Below are 19,278 nucleotides of genomic sequence, written 5' to 3' on the forward strand. Positions count from 1 at the left end.
GACTACACAATACTAATTATAAAAAAAAATCAATCTACATGTGTCCCTCAAACTAATTTATTGACTACTAATATAACATTTAAGAGTTTTATAATTTTTATGTGATGACATAGACAATTTGTGTGTCTGTAGTCTCATTATTTTTATTAAACATGTTTAAAGTCAGATTTTTAACTAAACCCCACACTTTTTTGTGCTAGCCCTTAACATGTCAAGCTGTGCTCAGCAAACATTGATTTTTAATTGTGTTCCCATTTTAATGATCCAATATTTTCACTCTCTTCTCAACCCCATCACATCTCTCCCAACACTTGGCTTCTTGCACCCAAATGTTTTGAAACGTAGTATTTGTAATGTATAATATATGGACTATTCCATATTTTTGGACAATATTAAGAAGTTAGTAACTGAAACCTGTGACAGGGTTGTGAGTGACATATTTGTGTGTGTGTGATTTATTAAATGTTTTGCTCAAAGTGGCCACTGTTCCTCGTGTGATGTTTAAGACCACAAAGCATGCATGAAATTAATACATTCTATATATATTTATGAATTAAAATATAATTTCGATTATCTGATTAAATGTCTTAATTTCATGTGACCGTGTTGATTTGTTGAGTTTCACGATACACTTCAAAATATCTTTCTCACCAAAGGAACAGAAATAAATGTTTAGATTAATGTCTGAATAAAATTATAGACGCGGTGTACTTATTTTCTGGGTCAAATTCAGTGAAGTGCCTCAGGAACATAAATGCTTTGTATAAGATATTGTTTTATGATAAATTGTTTTAATGCAGTAATTAATTTTTAAGGAGATATCAACGTCTTGTAAAAAGCCTTTACCATTTAATGTTAGTAAACCACAACTTTAAAAAGGACTGAAATATTTCCGAATCTCAAAAAATGAAGCAAAAGCTATTTTATTTTAGATAGAGCGGGTCGCCACATGGGAGCAAACATGTTGACACTTTCTGTCTCAGAAAAGTAAATAATGGCGGAGAGCAAAAAACGAATTTCTTCTATGGCATCGGTTACCAGAAACCTTTGGTTTTGAGTGATGTTTGAAGTACTTTCATTTTCCACTGACGTCACCAAGCCCTTTTATTTTTCATATTTGTCATGTAAGACACCACTTTTCACCATCTAAAAAATTCTCAATGAACAAAATGATGTCTAGCCCAGCTACATTTTATTTTCACTCAGATGTCAGAAATAAATTGGTCTTTAAAAAGCAGAGTAGTGGGCAAATGAATGAATTTACATCAACTTAATTCATGCTTTTTTTAAGAGCACAGTGTTTTCTTTGCTTCATTCATTACCAAAAAGTGAGCAAACACGCATTTCTTCATTTGAAAACCACATCTACTTAGCAAAAACTCAAACTTGATTACCATGCTAGATAACACAATGTATGACTGTTGATCTTTTGCAACTTGCTATCAGTGTAGCAGGCAGTATTATCTATGTAATCCATAAATATCATGACACAATCCATAACACTCTATCATAATTTTCCTACAGTTGGACAAGCCATTTTAAAGTCTGCCTTTTAGAGCTTAACTGAGCCACCGGACAAGTACGGTATATAGAAGTAATAATAATATTATTTTTTAAATTAAATACTTCAGCTAATTTATAGCAATGATAAGCAATGTTGGGACAACAACAATACATTAGTTTAATTAATTGTAATGTAGTATCAGCTTGACATATTTGAGTATGTTCATTTAATTGAAATTAGACAGAAATTCAGAAAAAGCACAACGTGAAGCTAAAAAACAATATAAGCCATTAACTAGTATATTTGTTATAAATACAATTATTGCATATGAATGACTACACTCAAGGCCAAAATGGTACATTCCAACCATTTATAAGTCCCACAAAAAAAAAAAAAGAAAATTCTGTCATTATTTAATTACTCTCATGTGTTCCAAACCCTTATTCTGTTAAACTAAAAAGGCTTTTTTTTTTTTTTTTTTTAAAGAATAGGCACACAGCTCTTTTCCATATAATAACAGCTCATAGTGGCCATGTCTGTCAAGCTCCAAAAAAAATAAAAATTATTATATATAAATCACCTTTAAATGTAGCCCATATAATTTTTTATGATTTCGCTATTTTCTAAGTCTTCTGAAGCCATATAATAGCGTTGTGTGAGGAACAAATCATATTTTAAGTTGTTATTCATTAAAAATAATCCCCACCACAGAGCTCAAATGCCATTCTCAAGTCCACATATTTGGACATGCATCACGTTTGGTTACGACACATGCAAGAAACAATGTTGTATGGAGTCAAAGACGTCAAAGCAGTTCATTACACCTTGGCGTGCTACTTTTGAATCATTCCAGAGCTTTGGCTGAGAGCAAGATATTCAGTGAATAATGGATTATAGTCTATTCCTTACACAAACATATCATATGCTTTGAATATATTGCATGAATACTTTCATGGTTCTTTTAGTAATTTTTGAAGATTGTATGAAAAAGATCTGTGTGGAATTCTTCAAAAAGTCTCTTTTTGTGTTCCACAGAAACAATAATAGCATAAGGGTTAGGAACAACATAAGGGTCAGAAAATAATGAAATAGCCCTTTACAGTGTCACAGTATTCAATGAGGCCTTCTTTCCAGATTCTTGTTCTCCACAGCTCTCTCATGTAGCTCAATCATCCAACTCAAGGTCGAAGTGACTGTACAAGTCTCGTGTGGTAGCTCCACGCTGGCTGGCTGAGAGAGAGGGAGAGAGAGAGAGAGAGAGAGACAGAGACAGTTGTCTTTGTCAGTGGTCACATATGGCAGGATGACGTGTCACAGACCCCCTCCGGCCAGCTGAAGTCACCATGAGGCCAGAGAAGACAAGAAACTCAGCAGTCTGAGAGCCTGAAAGGGGCCCCATTATATTTAACCCTGGAGGATGCTATTAACATAATCTTGACACTAGAGAGAAATGCCAAGCGTACGGTAGCGGTAACCCCCTGGTATACGTGGGATGTTAGAAGTGTGTAGGCCACAAGAGTTTATGGAGATGAGATGAACAACTAACATGGAATAAAATGTGCAATTTATATTTCTAGGTTGTGTGTATAATCAGATCGAACCATGAATGCCCCACATGCATGTTTATCTTTATTTAAATGGGTGCCATCCTCAAATATTGGCTTTCCCATTGACTTTTGGAACATATTTTAATATTCAAATGGCAACAAGTCTTACCTAATCTGCCCAGAAGACTTTGTCCAATGTCTTTGATGTCATTGTATTCATGTAGTAAATCTATGTGCTGATCCAACTCCTGCACAACAAATCCTCTACAACAGAATAACAAAAGCACCATTTAATCAGACATTCAATCACAATGATGCACTTGCTTTGAATAGTTAGTACTGGAAGTATAACCATGTAATTAACAACAAACAAGACTGCTAAGCATTCTAATTGACTTTAAAGGATCAGATGATACATTTTTTATATTTTGTATATTTTTAGGGTATCATATAACTGTTGTATAATAACACATTTTATATAATATAATAGGTATAGTTCACCCAAAAAATTTAATTCGCTCATCATTTACTCACCTTCATGCCATTCCAGATGTGTGTAACTTTCTTCTGCGGAACACAAATGAAGATTTTTAGAAGAATATTTCAGCTCTGAAGGTCCACATATTGCAAGTTAATAGTGACCAAAACACTGAAGCTTCATATAGCACACAAATGCAGCAAAAAAGTAATCCATACGAATGCAGTGTTTTAATCCATGTCTTCAGAAGTGATATTATAGGTGTAAGTGAGAAACAGATCAACCTTTAAAACATTTTTACTATAAATATTCACTTTCACATTCTTTGTTTTTGGTGATTCACATTCAAAGGGAACTAGAACTTGATTACTGATGTTTCTCACCCACACGTATCAAATTTCTTCTGAAGATATGGATTTGACCACTGGAGACATATGGATTACATTTATGCAGCCTTAATGTGCTTTTTGAAGCTTTAATGTTCTGGTCACTATTCACTTGAATTGTGTGGACCAACAGAGCTAAAATATTATGCTAAACATTTTCATTTTTGGGTGAACTATTCCTTTATGTGTCAAGAAACACCTTTTTGCAGCACACAATTTAAAGCATTTCTAATTAAATGTTAAATGGTGCATTGACAGGAATTTTGACCATTGTCCATGATTTTCACTTAACATCCCAAACTGAATTTCCGTTATTTTACAGACAACCAAAGCTTTATTTTGTGTATTGATGTGTCTTGTAGGTAGTGTTTTACTGGGTTAAACAGAGCTACAGTGGATATAAAATGTCTACACACCCCTTTTAAAACAGCAGGTTTTTGTGATGTAAAAAAATTAAACAAAGATGCACCTTTAAATGTAAAAATGACAACCTATGCAATTGCCATTGAAAACCAAAGTGACACATTTCAGAATAAAAATAAATAATAATAATAATTAGAATAACCTAACTGCATAAGTGTGCACATCCAAGATCTAATACGAAGTTGAAGCACCTTTTGATTTTATTACAGCACTCTGTTTGGATAAGAGTCTATTAGCTTGGCACATCTTGACTCTTCTTTGCAAATACGTTCCAGATCTGTCAAATTGCGAGGGCATCTCCTGTACATGGCACTCTTCAGGTAACACCCCCACAGATTTTCTATAGAATTGGTATAGGTCTGGACTCTGGCTGGGCCATTCCAAAATATTAATCTTTTTTTGCTAAAGCCATTCTTTTGTTGATTTGGATGTGTGCTTTGGATCATTGTCATGCTGAAAGGTGAAAGATCTCTTCAGTTTCAATTTTCTATCAGACACCAGAAAGTTCTGTGCCAAAACTGTCTGGTACTTGGAGCTATTCTTGATTCTCTCCACCTTCACTAAAGCCCCAGTCCCAGCTGAAGAAAAGCAGCCCCAAAGCACGATTCTGCCACCACCTTGATTCACCGTGGGTATGGTGTTCTTCTGCTGATGTGCGCCAAACACTCCTTTTAAAATTTTGGGCAAAATGTTTAACCTTTTTTTTTTGTTTGTTTGTTTGTTTTTTTTTTTTAAAGGGGACAGTGTACATTAATCAACATTGAAACAATGTAAATGTACCCGAGTTAGCTCAGAAGTGCTAATTTTCATCAGTAGTCCCCCAGCCAGATGTAAAAAAGGCAACCTTAAAAATAACCACAGGTATAAAATCACAAAAATACAATTACATACAACACATTATGGTTAAAAAATACAATTCATATTAAAATAAATAAATACACAATGTTTAAGTGTACACAGAAAGCATTAGTGACTACAAGATTGGCTCTCAACCAGCCATTTGTTTGCATTCTTTTTGAATGAAAAGAATGACAAGGACTCTCTGATGTTTTCATTACAAAAAGCTTGCGTCTTGCCACCCTGCCAATAGCCCAGACAGATGAAGAATACGGGAGATTGTTTTCACATGTAGAGTGCAACCAGTACATGCCAGAAAGAGCTGCAGCTCCTTTAATGTTGTTGTAGGCCTCTTGACAGCCTCCCTGACCCGTTTTTTCTTTGTCTTCTCATCAGTTTTGGAGGGACGTCCTATTCTTGATAATGTCACTGTTGTGCCATACTTTCTCCACTTATTGATGACTGTCTTCACTGTGTCCATTGTATATCTAATGCCTTGGAATTATTTTTGTAGACATCACCTGAACAATACTTATCAACAAAGAGATCCCGTTGATGCTTTGTAAGTTCTTTGTGGCCCATGGCTCTTGTAGTAGCATGCAACGAAAAATATGTCCGAAAAATCCTACAAGAACAGCTGAGATTTATTTGGAGTTAATCAAAGTCACTTGGCACAAAGTCAGGTGTAGACAGGTGTTTACTATTTCACATGAGCTTGATGATTGGTTGATTCTGAACATAGCCACATACCCAATTATAAAAAGGGTGCGCACACTTATGCAGTTAAGTTATTCTAACATTTTTTTTTTTCTCTGAAATGAATCACTTTGGTTTTCAGTGGCATTGCATAGGTTGTAATTTTTAAATTACATTAATTTTAAAGTTGCAAAAAGTCTGATATTTATCTTTGTTTAATTTGTTAATCACAAAAACCTGCTATTTTAACAGGGGACTGTAGACTTTTATATCCACTGTATGGTCTCCCAACCACCTTAAACTGACAATTAATTAAGAATAATCAAAGTCTAATAGTTATACATTCATACAAAATCTCAAGGCACCTGTTATTCCAAATAGTCTCTGTCTCCCCAATTCACTACTTACTCCTTTTCCAGCAGGGCGATCTCAGAGTCAAGCTGATCTAGTGTTTTCCTGAGTGCTTTGACCTCTTCCTTTGGACAGACTGCAGATTTCATCATACTGGGTTTCTGAACCTATGACAGACCAAAGACAACTGTTTTTGTCACACATAACATTTATAACTGTTATGTGTCACATACACATGCAACCCTTAAATACATTCTCTGATATTTTATCTTAAAGATCAGCAAGCATCATAAAAATATTGTAGTTATGAGGCCTTTACTTTTTAAATTTTCATTAGTATTAACAATTGTATGACTACAGAAGCCCTCCAACCACATGTTTCAGAGTCAACTTTACTTACAGGAGATTTAAAGCCAGAATTTACGTTCCTGGCGCTACATCTGGAATCTGGAGGTCTGCATTGAATAAACAAACGATGCTACTCATTAAAATATGCCAGTAAATACTAAAAAATGTGCACAATAAACTACTGGCTGCATTTGTTTACCTTCTTCTTGAAGACACGCCCCCTCGTTGTGGCGTACATTTTACGGAGGCGTCATCAACACTCACGCTCGTGACTAGTTTCGCTGTCTCATCCATTTCATCGTCCATTAAAAACTCAGGTACATTGATTATAATATGCGAACAGCTGATTTAGTTGACTTCTGCACGGTAGTTGAAGATTAAAGCGTCGCAGGCAGTGAAAGTAATTTCCCGCCGTTCTGCGTCATCACATGCGAATTCGCTGATTGGTTCATTATGTGATCACTGATTGGTCTGTCAATGAGCTTCCGGTCACGTAATTTTACGTGTGACTTGATCAGTGTGTGACACGTACAGTTTGGTGTAATGTGGAAACATGTCCGTTAAAACCTGAATGCTTGAGTTTTAAATAGGTATATGTTTTTCTTTTTAAATATGTTGTTAAGTTTTTACAAGGTTTTTATAGACAGGAAAGCTGAAGATAGGGGAATTTGTAAATGTAGAGCAGTTTCATATTTTAGTCGGTAGATGGCAGCATTTCACAATGTAGTCTAAATAAATGTAATGAGGGAAAATAATTTTTATAGCTGTTTCAAACTCAGTCCTCTGAAAGTACTAGGGGATAATTATTAAATATGCTGTAAGCGATTTTTTTATGGAATAGTGTTGAAAAGAGAAAAACATTAACTAATTATTTAAATACAAACTGCACTCTGTCTTTTAAAGAATACACCACTAGGGTTGCCACCCATCCCGTATTTAAAGATACAATTATGGGTCCCGTATTGAATCAATACGGGACGTGATTTGTCCCGTATTTAAGCTGGTCAGATGGCATCACGGTGAAATCGTTCCAGATCACCAATTTAACATTGATATAAGTTGGAAATTTTGCCTACGTTGGGTAAGGGACCGTCTGAAATGTCCACACATTGTGCTAAAACTCTGGAGGGTGTGGTAAGAGACCGTCTGAAAAGTCCACAAATGGTGTTAAAACTGTGGATTTTTTCTATATAAATGTTCAATACAATCATAACGATAAGTACAGGTGAAGGAAAATAAATAAATAATACAAATTATTAAAAAAAAAAAAAAAAAATGTAACATATAAATGTATTTTTTTTTATTAGTCATGGGTCAGGAAAGTTCTAATTTTAGCATATAAGGATATCATTTTTTTAATATTATAATGCATATGAACCCCCAACCCCCCATTTAAGTGTCCCTTATTTTAAAACATCAAAAGTGGCAACTCTACATGCCATCAATGAGTAAAAGCGCTGGTTGTTAACATGCATGTAGGCGTATGGTCTGGATACATTTTATTTTTGAATCTCAATCCATTTAAATCTCTATAAGTGTACAAAAAAGGGAACCATTCAACCACTGATAATATGACCTCCACGCCCCTTATGAAATTGACACCTACGACTGCAAGCATCTCTTTCTATATCACTTCACACAATTAAAATGTCCTTTAATTGGATTAACAAACTGTGTAAATGTGGGAGACAATAGTGTCACTGAGTATGGCTGGACCAAATTGTACGGAATGAAACATTCTCAGACAGAGCATTGAAGAAAAAATAAATTTATGAAAAAGATATAAGCAGACTTTTACATTTCCTAAAGAATTGCTGTGAATTTGTTTAGATATTTTCAGCATGTATTCTTTATTTGTAACAGGTGATAGATGGGGGACTAAATCAGAATCAGCTTTACTGCCAAGTATGCTTACATATACAAGGAATTTGTCTCGGTGACAAGCTTCCAGTGCACAACAATACAAAAAACAATGCAAAAACAGCAGCAAGACATAGATAGCCTAATAATAAAAAAACAATAATAATTATACACATACATACACACACACACAGATATACATAGTGCAATTCTAATACAAATCTTTTATCTGTTATGTACAGTGCAAAATACAAATCTGTTAGGTACAGTGCAATTCTTGCACTGAAAGGGGGGCAATCAAAAATCCTCTCAGCAGACAGAACTGTCCTTTGTAGTCTTCTGATGTCTGATTTAGTAGCTGAACCAAACCAGACATGTACTGAAGTGCAGAGGACAGACTCAATGAGTGCTGAGTAGAACTGTATCAGCAGCGTCTGTGGCAGGTTGAACTCAGCTGGCAAAGGAAGTACATCCTCTGCTGGGCCTTTTTTCACAATGGAGACAATGTATGTCTCCCACTTGAAATCCACAAAAAGGATCCTTGCATATGTCCCTGGTCTGTCTAGATGTTGACTGCATCATCCACAGACCTGTTTGCTCGATAATCAAATTGAATGGGATCTAGAAAGGGTCCACTGATGTTCTTCATGTGGGCCAACACCAGTCTATCAAATTACTTCATGGCCACAGACGTCAGGACGACAGGTCTTTAATCATTAAGTCCTGTGGTTTTTGGTTTCTTTGGGACAGGGAATTATTAATGCTTAATTAATAATTGAGCATTTGAAGCAGCAAGGGACTTCACAATGATCCAGTGATCTATTGAAGATCTGTGTGAAGATGGGGGCCAGTTGGATAGCACAGGATTGAAGACACGCTGGTGAGACGCCATCTGGGCCTGAAGCCTTCCTCGTCTTTTGTTTCTGAAAAACCCAGCACACATCATCTTCACAGATCTTAAGTGCAGGTTGAGTAGCAGGAGGGGGGTTGCAGGATGTGTTGATGTTTGTGTGAAGTGAAGGTCAGAGCGGGTATGGGGTGTGAGATTGGTCCTTTCAAATCTGCAGTAGAACACATTCAGGTTGTCAGCCAGTTGTTGGTCCACCACAGGGTTGGGGGTAGGAGTCCTGTAATTTGTGAGTTGTTTCATGCCACTCCACACTGATGCAGTGTTGTTAGCTAAAAACTTGTTTTTCAGCTTCTCAGAATATCTTTTTTTAGCCACTCTGATTTCCTTATTCAGTGTGTTTCTGGCCTGGTTGTACAATACTTTATCCCCACCTTGTAAGTATCCTCTTTGGCATGACGAAGCTGCCTGAGTTCTGCTGTAAACCAGAGTTTATCGTTATTGAATGATAAATAAGTCCTAGTAGGAATGCACCAGATATGAGCTCATCCAGGTCTGTGGCTGCAACCTCAAATACACTCCAGTCTGTGAAATTGAAGCTACCGTGGCGAGTAGAATGGCTTACAGTTAATAAAGAGCGCTTCCAAATTAGGACAGCACATCCTTTTTAACGTCTGTACACCAACTTTCATTGATGTAAAAAAGCATGTTCCACTGCCTCTCGTTTATCGCTTCTGAATATATAGATTTAACCATTGGAGTCATGTGGATTACTGCTATGTTTCTTTTTTGTGATTTTTGGAGCTACAAAGGTCTGATCACCATTCACTTCCATTGTATGGACCAACAGAGCCTTCTGGCCAAAGTTTCAGAGCTCTGAGCACCAGAACCGTCAGGCAGTTTTTTTCCCTCAACTGCCTGACGGATGCTATCCATCTCATTGGCGGGAACTTCCACGAGCATCTTCCCGAGCTGGCAGTGGCAAATACCAATAAAGGTAAAAAAAAATGTTCTTTCTTTTTTCTGAAATCACTCACTATTATACATTTGTTTATAGTTTAAATATGTGCACTGGTCAGCTACGGTTGGTAATCAGTGTTTCTTAGTCATTCTTGTTTCACGAAAGGTTTGCTATTCAGTCGTCTAATATTAAACAAATTATTCCTTATATTCTCTTCTGCTTTACCTTCTAGAAAAACGACAGAACAGGTTGGGTCTTCGCAGGTGAGTATCATAAGTATGCACCTAATGTAAGATTACCCTTTTGAGAATTTCAGAAAAAGAAAGAAAAAACATAACTTTATTGGTATTTGCCACTGCCAGCTCGGGAGGATGCTCATGGAAGTTTTTTTTCCTACTCGTCCGGGCGCCTACTTATCTGGCTACAACGGGACCTATCGTTATATGGCAGAGTCCTCCTGTCAAAGGCTGAAATCTTTGTTGAGAATAAAATTACTAAAGAAATTAATAATGTTTTTTTTTTTTTATTTAATTTGGAAAAAGAAAACTCATAAATTAAAGAAGTGCTCTCCAACTGCAGAGCGGATGGAGGTATTTTTTTCTTTTTTTTTCTGACATGATAAATATCTTTAAATAAATTGGCTTAAAAGATGTCTCGCAAATCCATTTGGTATTTTATCCCCAATCATATTTTCATAAAATTGGTAGCCTTTCCTTTAATTTGAAATGTCAATATTTACCTTCTAAGCTACCTATTGCTTGGTCCAAATTTAATCAGCAGTGTCTCCTTGCCTGGAAGCTGTGCTATGTCCATAGTTTCTCACCCCATAGAACACTTTTATGGAATAACAGTGATATCACTATCAGGAATAAGTTGCTTTTTCCCCCCAGATGGTTACAAAATAATATTAGCTGTATCCTTACCTTATTTGAACATTTTTTGACTTATGAGCAATTTATGACTTACCACAATTTCCTGGTTTCTCCAAAAGAGTTTAGTGCAATGGTTAAAACAATCTCACCTGGGTTCATTTACCTTATTAAAAGTCACTCCATATATAATCCAAGGAATACAGTTACAATACAATTTACATTACTCTTGGAAGGAATTGATCTATTAGATACGAAATGTACCAATAGTCATGTATGCCAAATTTTTCAATTTAAAAAGAAAATTTCACCAGAAGGAAAGTTCTGTTGGAGGTCCTTGGTAGAAGATATTGATTGGAAAAGGGCCCCGCTTTTACCTAGAAAATATTGTATTTCCAATAAGGCAAAGGAAATACTTTTCAAAATTTTACATAAAATATACCCCGTCAATTCTAACATTTCTAAATATTTGGACACTGAAAGCTCATGTTCTTTTTGTAAACAACAGAGACATTTGTACATTTGTTTATTGGTTGCACTATTTCCAAACAATTTTAGTCTGACCTAGATTTTCCCATATTTGATTCTGCCAATGTTACTGCTATGATTCTGGGAAGGCAGGAGAAGGCAGACGGGAGGTTTGGATCTAACTGCGGTTTATTGCAACAATAATCAGACAAACACAGGAAAAAATGAAAGGTCCGCTTAGGGAAAATGAAACTAAAAACACGAAAGAACATCCACGAAGGGCAAGGTAATCCTCGACCGAACATTCAGGAGAAAACATGAGCAGGCATGAACAAACATCAGGAAACATCAAGAAACACTAGAAAACATTATCAATGATCGACAACCAAACGGAGAAACAGCAGGGTTTAAATAAACAGACACGATGATGACAAAATAACAATCAGGTGTGGACAATAATGCAGTGCTGGCAGTGAGGGCCGGGAATGATGGGAAATGTAGTTTTTATACAAAGACTATTGAAACACGGGTGGACAACAAGGAAAACGTGACATGAAATGTGATAAGTGACATGTGAAACAGAAAACATGGGGCAGACAACAAGGGATCGTAACAGTTACACACGCTTTCAGTTTAAAAAACATTACTTTTTATTATATCGATAATAAAAATAGACCCCTGGATTATATTGCAAATTTGTTTTATTTTATATGGTAAATACTTAATTCATAAGCAAAAATATGCAAACAGTATTCCATCCTATCCCCACTTTGAAATTTAATTAAATCTTAAATCTCTTTATTATATAAATAAGAGAAAACCCTAAGATTCCTTAAATATTATGAAGAAATGTTTAAAGAAAATCCTTGAAAGCTTTCCTGGTGTATTAATGTCTGTGTGTTATTGTATTAATACAACTGTAGTGTCTGTGTCCTTGTCATGTCATTTAGCAACTTATTAGTTGGTTTATTTATTAGTTAAATTGTTAGTTAAATTAAAATGAGTTACATTTACATTTATGCATTTGGCAGACGCTTTTATCCAAAGCAACTTACAGTGCAATTATTACAGGGACAATCCCTCCAGAGCAACCTGGAGTTAAGTGACTTGCTCAAGGACACAATGGTGGTGGCCATGGGGTTCGAACCAACGACCTTCTGATTAACAGCCCTGTGCTTTAGCCACTCAACAAGTTATAAAAAAATGTGTATGTATGTGTGTGTCAATTATGTATCGTTTTATTGTGTGTTTGTGTATTTGTATTTATTCCCTTGGCAATGTTCTTATGTTATTGTTGTTCAAGCATTAATAATAAAATAATAATAAAAAACAAATAGGCACCCAAACTAGCTCTTCTGATTGGCCAGAATTCTCTAATCTCTGAACAATGGCCACCGCTGCCTCTACAGATGCACAAATCACTTTTGCTCCATATTTTACATAGATATGTTGTGCAAAAGGGAGAGCACGCAAATCTTGTCATTTGCATGCAAAAAACTGTGTTTGAGACTCGTAGCAGCAGAATCAAGCAGTTGTAGTTATGTACTTGTATTTGTGAAAGAAAAGTATCCAAGAAAATAAAATTATTTGTGAGAAAATATTCTACAAGTGTGCAACTCTCATTGTATGAATTCACATACTGATTTGCAGATGAGCAAAATTGGTCTGTGACTTCACATTTTAGTCTCATGGAGTAACTTTCTTGTGGTCGCGATTAAGGGTTCTCACTCTCAATGGGGTGCGTGGTAAGTTGTGCGTGGATCGTGGAGAGTAGCATAAGTCTCCACATGCTGGGAGTCTCCGCTGTGTCATGAACAACGAGCCACATGATAAGATACGCAGATTGACAGTCTCAGAAGCGGAGGCAACTGAGACTTGTCCTCCACTACCCGGATTGAGGTGAGTAACGATGCCACCATGAGGACCTACTAAGTAGTGGGAAATTGGGCATTCCAAATTGGGAGAAAGCGGGATTAAATAAAATTATAATTATGTTTTCACTCTAGAACAGTTGAAAGGGATTTTGTTCATTTTTTGGTTACATTCTGTTTTTAGTCCCTGCTAGTAAAAATGCTAATTTTTCTCTAATGGCAATGTTAATTTAAAATTTCTGTAATGTTATTGTAACTAGTAAGAACTCTTTTTATGATATTTGTAGTTACTCTTCAATTTACTAATACCTGAAATCAATTTCATCATCTGAAATTAACATTGCACTAGTAACAATGTAATTATTGATATAAAAAATTATAGTTCCCTATCTGTCACTCACTCGACGTTGTGTTGATGAGTTGACACTAGGGGTTCTGTCACGATCCCCTGTTGTCTGCCCCGTGTTTCACTTGTCACCTGTTGTAAACTACACTTTCCATAATTCCCTGCCCTCATCATTGCCTGTCATTCATTGTTCTCACCCGTGTCCCGTTTGATCATCACTCTCCCTGTGTACTTAAGCCCCGTTGTTTGTTCAGTCCCTGTCGGTCGTTGAATGTAGATGTTTGAATGTTATCTTTGCCCTCCGTGGATGTTTCTCCAGCCTGTGTTCTTCTTGGATGTCTTTTCGTGTTTTTGATTTATTTTCCCATCGTGGACGTTTTATTTGTTCAAGTGTTGTTTGTGTAGTTATTTTGTCAATAAACCGCATCCTCACCCCTCGTCTGCCTTCGTCTGCCTCTATAACAGGTTCACTCTTGGGAGCCCAGATATTTCTGATCTTTGAGAAAAGGCCAATGAGAATTGGCTTGTGGAATTTGCATGCCACTCCCTCGGTCATACGGGTATAAAAGGAGTGCCGCTTGCAAACACACACTCAGATATCTTCTTCGGAGCCAAGCGGACGCATTCACTGAGCTGAATCCCTCCTGCCATTCCATTCATCTCTCCCTCTCGCTAATGCTGTTGGATCTACGGCGCATTACAGTGGTTCTCCCCCTCACACACTATGGTTGTGTCGAGCAACACCCCTGGACGATTTGACAGTACAGCAGAGTGACAAAAAGAGTATGTATTTTCTCTGAAAGTGTGGTACAAACGAAAGTGTCTTTATCAAGGTGCCTTTTCGTTTGTGTATAATTCCTGTTTGCGGTCAATATCTCCCTGCTTCTGATGGCCACGATCGCTGCCCTACGTGTTTGGGTGCCACACATGCGGAGTCAGCGTTCATGGATGGTTCATATCCTCATTGCGAGGACATGACCATGGCTACGTTGTGGTCGTGGCTCAACTTCATAAGAGGGCAAGTCACCCCAGCAGCTCCCAGACTCGGTCCTTCTACCTATGGGTTTGAGGGGGGCGATATGTGGACATCAATGGGAGCTTCTCCGCCAGGTATTCCCTCACTGACCTCCCATTCCCAGTCACACTTGTATGCTCCAACCGAGCTCTGGAGCGAGGTTTCCGGTTCATCTCACGGCAGGTCCGCAATCTCGTTCAGAGCTCCCAACGAAGATGAGTTATCGATCGCAGCATTGGAGAGCAGGCTCGTCATGTCTGACGCGGAGGACTCGGCTGGACTCCCTGTGGGTATAAGGCTGGAGTAGAACACTCCGCGCTCCCCACTGAACCCTTGTGGCTCGATGATTGGTTCCTGGGGCCAGAGCACCACTCACGGCCATGCTCCGCCCCTGTTCCTTTCTTCCCAGAGGTGCATGATGAGCTCAAGCGTTCGTGGCAGGCATCTTTCCCTGCCCACACACAATCCATGACCTCCACTGCTCTCACTACCCTCGATGGCAGGGTGGCAAGGGGTTATTTGTCGATTCCCCAAGTTCCCCTGACCTGGAACTAATGCAGGAGCTGCGCTCAGCGACCGACTTCGCCCTCTGAGCAACGAAGTTGATGGCGTGCTCTCAGGCAGGCGATGTCCACACTGGTGGTCCAGGAACGCCACCTTTGGCTCAACCTGGTCGAGTCGCGAGAGGCCAAAAAGGTTCATTTCCTTGATGCCCCCATCTCCCACGTTGGGCTGTTTGTCGACACCATCGGAGACTTCGCCCGGCAGTTTTCAATGGTAAGTAAACAGACAGAGACCATACAACATATCCTGCTCCTCGTCCTCCCTGACCTTTCACAACCTCTGTGCAAGTAGGCTCACTGGGGGGAACGAGGGTGTCCCCCTGCAACTTCCAAACGTCAGGCAGCTCCGCCTCAACCTGGTCCTAGCTCTCCACCCCAGTGTCGAGCACCCCGCAGGAAGTGCACACCCCCATTTATCGGACATCCTAGAGGACCCGGAAGGCTCCCAAGTGTTCCTGAGATGGAGAACCCAGGGAACGAGAAGTTTGCTCTGGAGCTGGTAAGCAGACCACTCCGTCCCCCGGTGGAGGGCCGGGAGGAGAATCCTCATTTTCCTTTATTTAGTTTCCTGCACCCCCTTCGGCCTGCGGTACCCACATTCTCAATAAAATACCAAAGCCAAGGGACGCACTTTTCCCTCCCGATGCAATACTACCTGCTCCGCCCCACTGCAAAGCCCTGCCTGGTATGTCGAAAATGATCATGTCCTTAGTGCCCCTTGCACGGAGCTAGGACGTGTGGCTTTCACTTCCCAACCAGTCGCGTTGGTTGGCCAGGACCATCAGACTTGGCTACGCGATTCAGTTCGACAGGGCCCCACCCCCTTTTGGCGGTATCCACTTTACCTCAGTGCACGGCAAAGACGCCAACACCCTACATTTGGAGAATGCGACCATTTTACTCAAAGACACGATAGAGCCTGTCCCTCCAGCCAAGATGAAGAAAGATTTCTAAAGCCCTTACTTCATCATACCCAAAAAAGGTGGCAGCTTGCAACCGATCCTGTACTTACGAGTTTTCAACCGGGCTTTGCACAAACTCCCGTTCAAGATGCTCACGCAGAAACACGTTCTATGCACGTTCTGTAACGTAGTCGCCACATTTAACCTCCCCAGCCTGGGCAGGATGTGGTGTCCATGGGGTCTTTACCCCCAGAAAGAATAATAAAAGAATAATAAAAGAACACCTTCCCCGATGTGTGTTATAGCGTTAAATGGCCCCAGCCACTTTAATTCTATGCGAGAAACATAGAGAGAGAAAAGGTGCAGCTGGCGCGGCCTGCTCCCATTCTTGGCACGTCGCTTGTTCCCCCCCTTCTGGATGGCGGGAACCTAAGAAGTTTATGACAATTTATGGGGCGTTGGGGAAGGGTACATGCAGTCTGATGCAGCCTGCTGCTTTGGCACGCAACTGCCTGCCCGCACCTGCATCAGCAGCTTACGAACAGGGTTCAGTACATGGCGTGATTGAATAGGGACCCCTAGCGTCGCTTCATTAAACACAACGTCGAATGAGCGACAGACGGGGAATGTCTAGGTTACTATTGTTACCTCCGTTCCCTGATGGAGGGATCGAGACTTTGTGTACCCCTGGCCACGACGCTGTATATCTGTAATTCATATCCTGCACGTGATTAAAAGTCGAAAGTCTTGCGATAAAAGGATGTGTATAGCTTAAACTGAGTGTAGGGAATTTAGTTTATGATGTGAACATTGGCAACTAAGCAACACACTAACTTTACGGTTTGATTCAGATTGATCTTGCTCTTGGGTGTTTGAGACAAGTTGACTCAGCATTCACTGAACACAGCTCTGTATTATGTGTTTAAGGCCAATATCTGACGCAGACTAGCTCGAGAGCTTGTGGCCATTTCCACAGTAGATGTAAAAAGAGCCATGTGCCCATGCTTGACTGGGCAGTGTGAAAGGAAGAAGGGTTTCGACTAAGAGAAAAAATAAATAAATAAATGGAAAAGGACAAATTTGTCCATTGGGCTAGCCCTCTTGAGCCATGCTTTATTTATTCTCTCTCCACACAAAGAGCTGCAGGAGAGAGGAAAAGAGTTGGGAGGAGGAAAAATCCACAGAGTCAGTAATTCCAGTCTCTTTCTCCAGATTCAAACTAACAAGACTTTGGTGGGCTCTCTAGATCTGACATCAACTAAAGTAAAGACTTCATTTACATGAGTGTTTTCATCTCTTATTATTGTTATTTTCATCTTACTTTATTCACTCTTCTCTGCAACAACTACAGTGAGTGGTATTTAGTTGGCAGCATCTGAGGCTTGGCTGGAAAACAAGGCAAGCAAATGCTGTGAGCCTGACCTCCATTTTTTTTTTTTATCTTTGAAAGGGTCTGCAACCATATTAAACTGACAAGAAGCTCAAAGAATAGTGTACACCTACCGAAAACACTATCTCAGAGCAGAATCTAATGCGTCTTCTTAAAGGAAAAGATATAGCATGAGCAGAAGCTCTTCACTCATATCACTGTCAAGGACTGTAAAATACACAACCCAACATACCCTCCTTTATGCTGGCTCTCGGTGGAGGGCGATACAAAGAGAGAGAAAGAGGTTCATCTCAGGGAGTGATAATTCAAGGCATGTCATATAACATCAATACTCCTCCAGTGACCATCCCAACTGTATTCTGGGGAACATTGTGGCCATAAATATTTAATTACAGGAAGATACAGACTGTATTTCATTGAAAATTCAGATCTGAATTCTAATTTATCTTAAAATGTATACACACTGTAATAAAATAAAAAATGTATGTGTTTTTACTTTTTAGACCCCCCCCCCCTTTTTTTTTATTTTATTTTGTGTTTTGTGCTTATTTTCATCCATTTTAAATTGAGCAAACACAAAATTGCTGAAATAATTAAAGCATCTTTAGTTTGCTTATATACAGTATATACCTTATACATAGAACCCTATATATATATATACACTCACCTAAAGGATTATTAGGAACACCTGTTCAATTTCTCATTAATGCAATTATCTAATCAACCAATCACATGGCAGTTGCTTCAATGCATTTAGGGGTGTGGTCCTGGTCAAGACAATCTCCTGAACTCCAAACTGAATGTCAGAATGGGAAAGAAAGGTGATTTAAGCCATTTTGAGCGTGGCATGGTTGTTGGTGCCAGACGGGCCGGTCTGAGTATTTCACAATCTGCTCAGTTACGGAGATTTTCACGCACAACCATTTCTAGGGTATACAAAGAATTGCGTGAAAAGGGAAAAACATCCAGTATGCGGCAGTCCTGTGGGCGAAAATGCCTTGTTGATGATAGAGGTCAGAGGAGAATGGGCCGACTGATTCAAGCTGATAGAAGAGCAACTTTGCCTGAAATAACCACTCGTTACAACCGAGGTATGCAGCAAAGCATTTGTGAAGCCACAACACGCACAACCTTGAGGCGGATGGGCTACAACAGCAGAAGACCCCACCGGGTACCACTCATCTCCACTACAAATAGGAAAAAGAGGCTACAATTTGCAAGAACTCACCAAAATTGGACAGTTGAAGACTGGAAAAATGTTGCCTGGTCTGATGAGTCTCGATTTCTGTTGAGACATTCAGATGGTAGAGTCAGAATTTGGCGTAAACAGAATGAGAACATGGATCCATCATGCCTTGTTACCACTGTGCAGGCTGGTGGTGGTGGTATAATGGTGTGGGGGATGTTTCTTGGCACACTTTAGGCCCCTTAGTGCCAATTGGGCATCGTTTAAATGCCACGGCCTACCTGAGCATTGTTTCTGACCATGTCCATCCCTTATGGCCACCATGTACCATCCTCTGATGGCTACTTCCAGCAGGATAATGCACCATGTCACAAAGCTCGAATCATTTCAAATTGGTTTCTTATTCATGACAATGAGTTCACTGTACTAA

General features: G+C 38.9%; 1 protein-coding gene across 2 annotated transcripts; it reads right to left on the reverse strand.

Annotated features, from left to right (window-relative positions):
- Positions 1 to 1,098: 1,098 nt before the first annotated feature.
- swi5 (SWI5 homologous recombination repair protein) lies at positions 1,099 to 6,975 on the reverse strand. 2 transcript variants are annotated; one of them, XM_052115482.1, is made up of 5 exons: positions 6,770 to 6,975; positions 6,623 to 6,677; positions 6,280 to 6,389; positions 3,221 to 3,315; positions 1,099 to 2,730 (listed from the first exon to the last, which is right to left on the reverse strand). In XM_052115482.1, the coding sequence occupies exons 1-5, from the start codon at positions 6,874 to 6,876 to the stop codon at positions 2,618 to 2,620; spliced, it is 480 nt and encodes a 159-aa protein (XP_051971442.1). In that variant the 5' UTR covers positions 6,877 to 6,975; the 3' UTR covers positions 1,099 to 2,617. The 2 variants fall into 2 exon arrangements, with proteins under 2 accessions (XP_051971442.1, XP_051971443.1); XM_052115483.1 differs by having other exon boundaries at positions 1,099 to 2,734.
- Positions 6,976 to 19,278: the final 12,303 nt, after the last annotated feature.

This window comes from Xyrauchen texanus, chromosome 43 (assembly GCF_025860055.1).
Source record: "Xyrauchen texanus isolate HMW12.3.18 chromosome 43, RBS_HiC_50CHRs, whole genome shotgun sequence".
NCBI classification, from domain to species: domain Eukaryota; kingdom Metazoa; phylum Chordata; class Actinopteri; order Cypriniformes; family Catostomidae; genus Xyrauchen; species Xyrauchen texanus.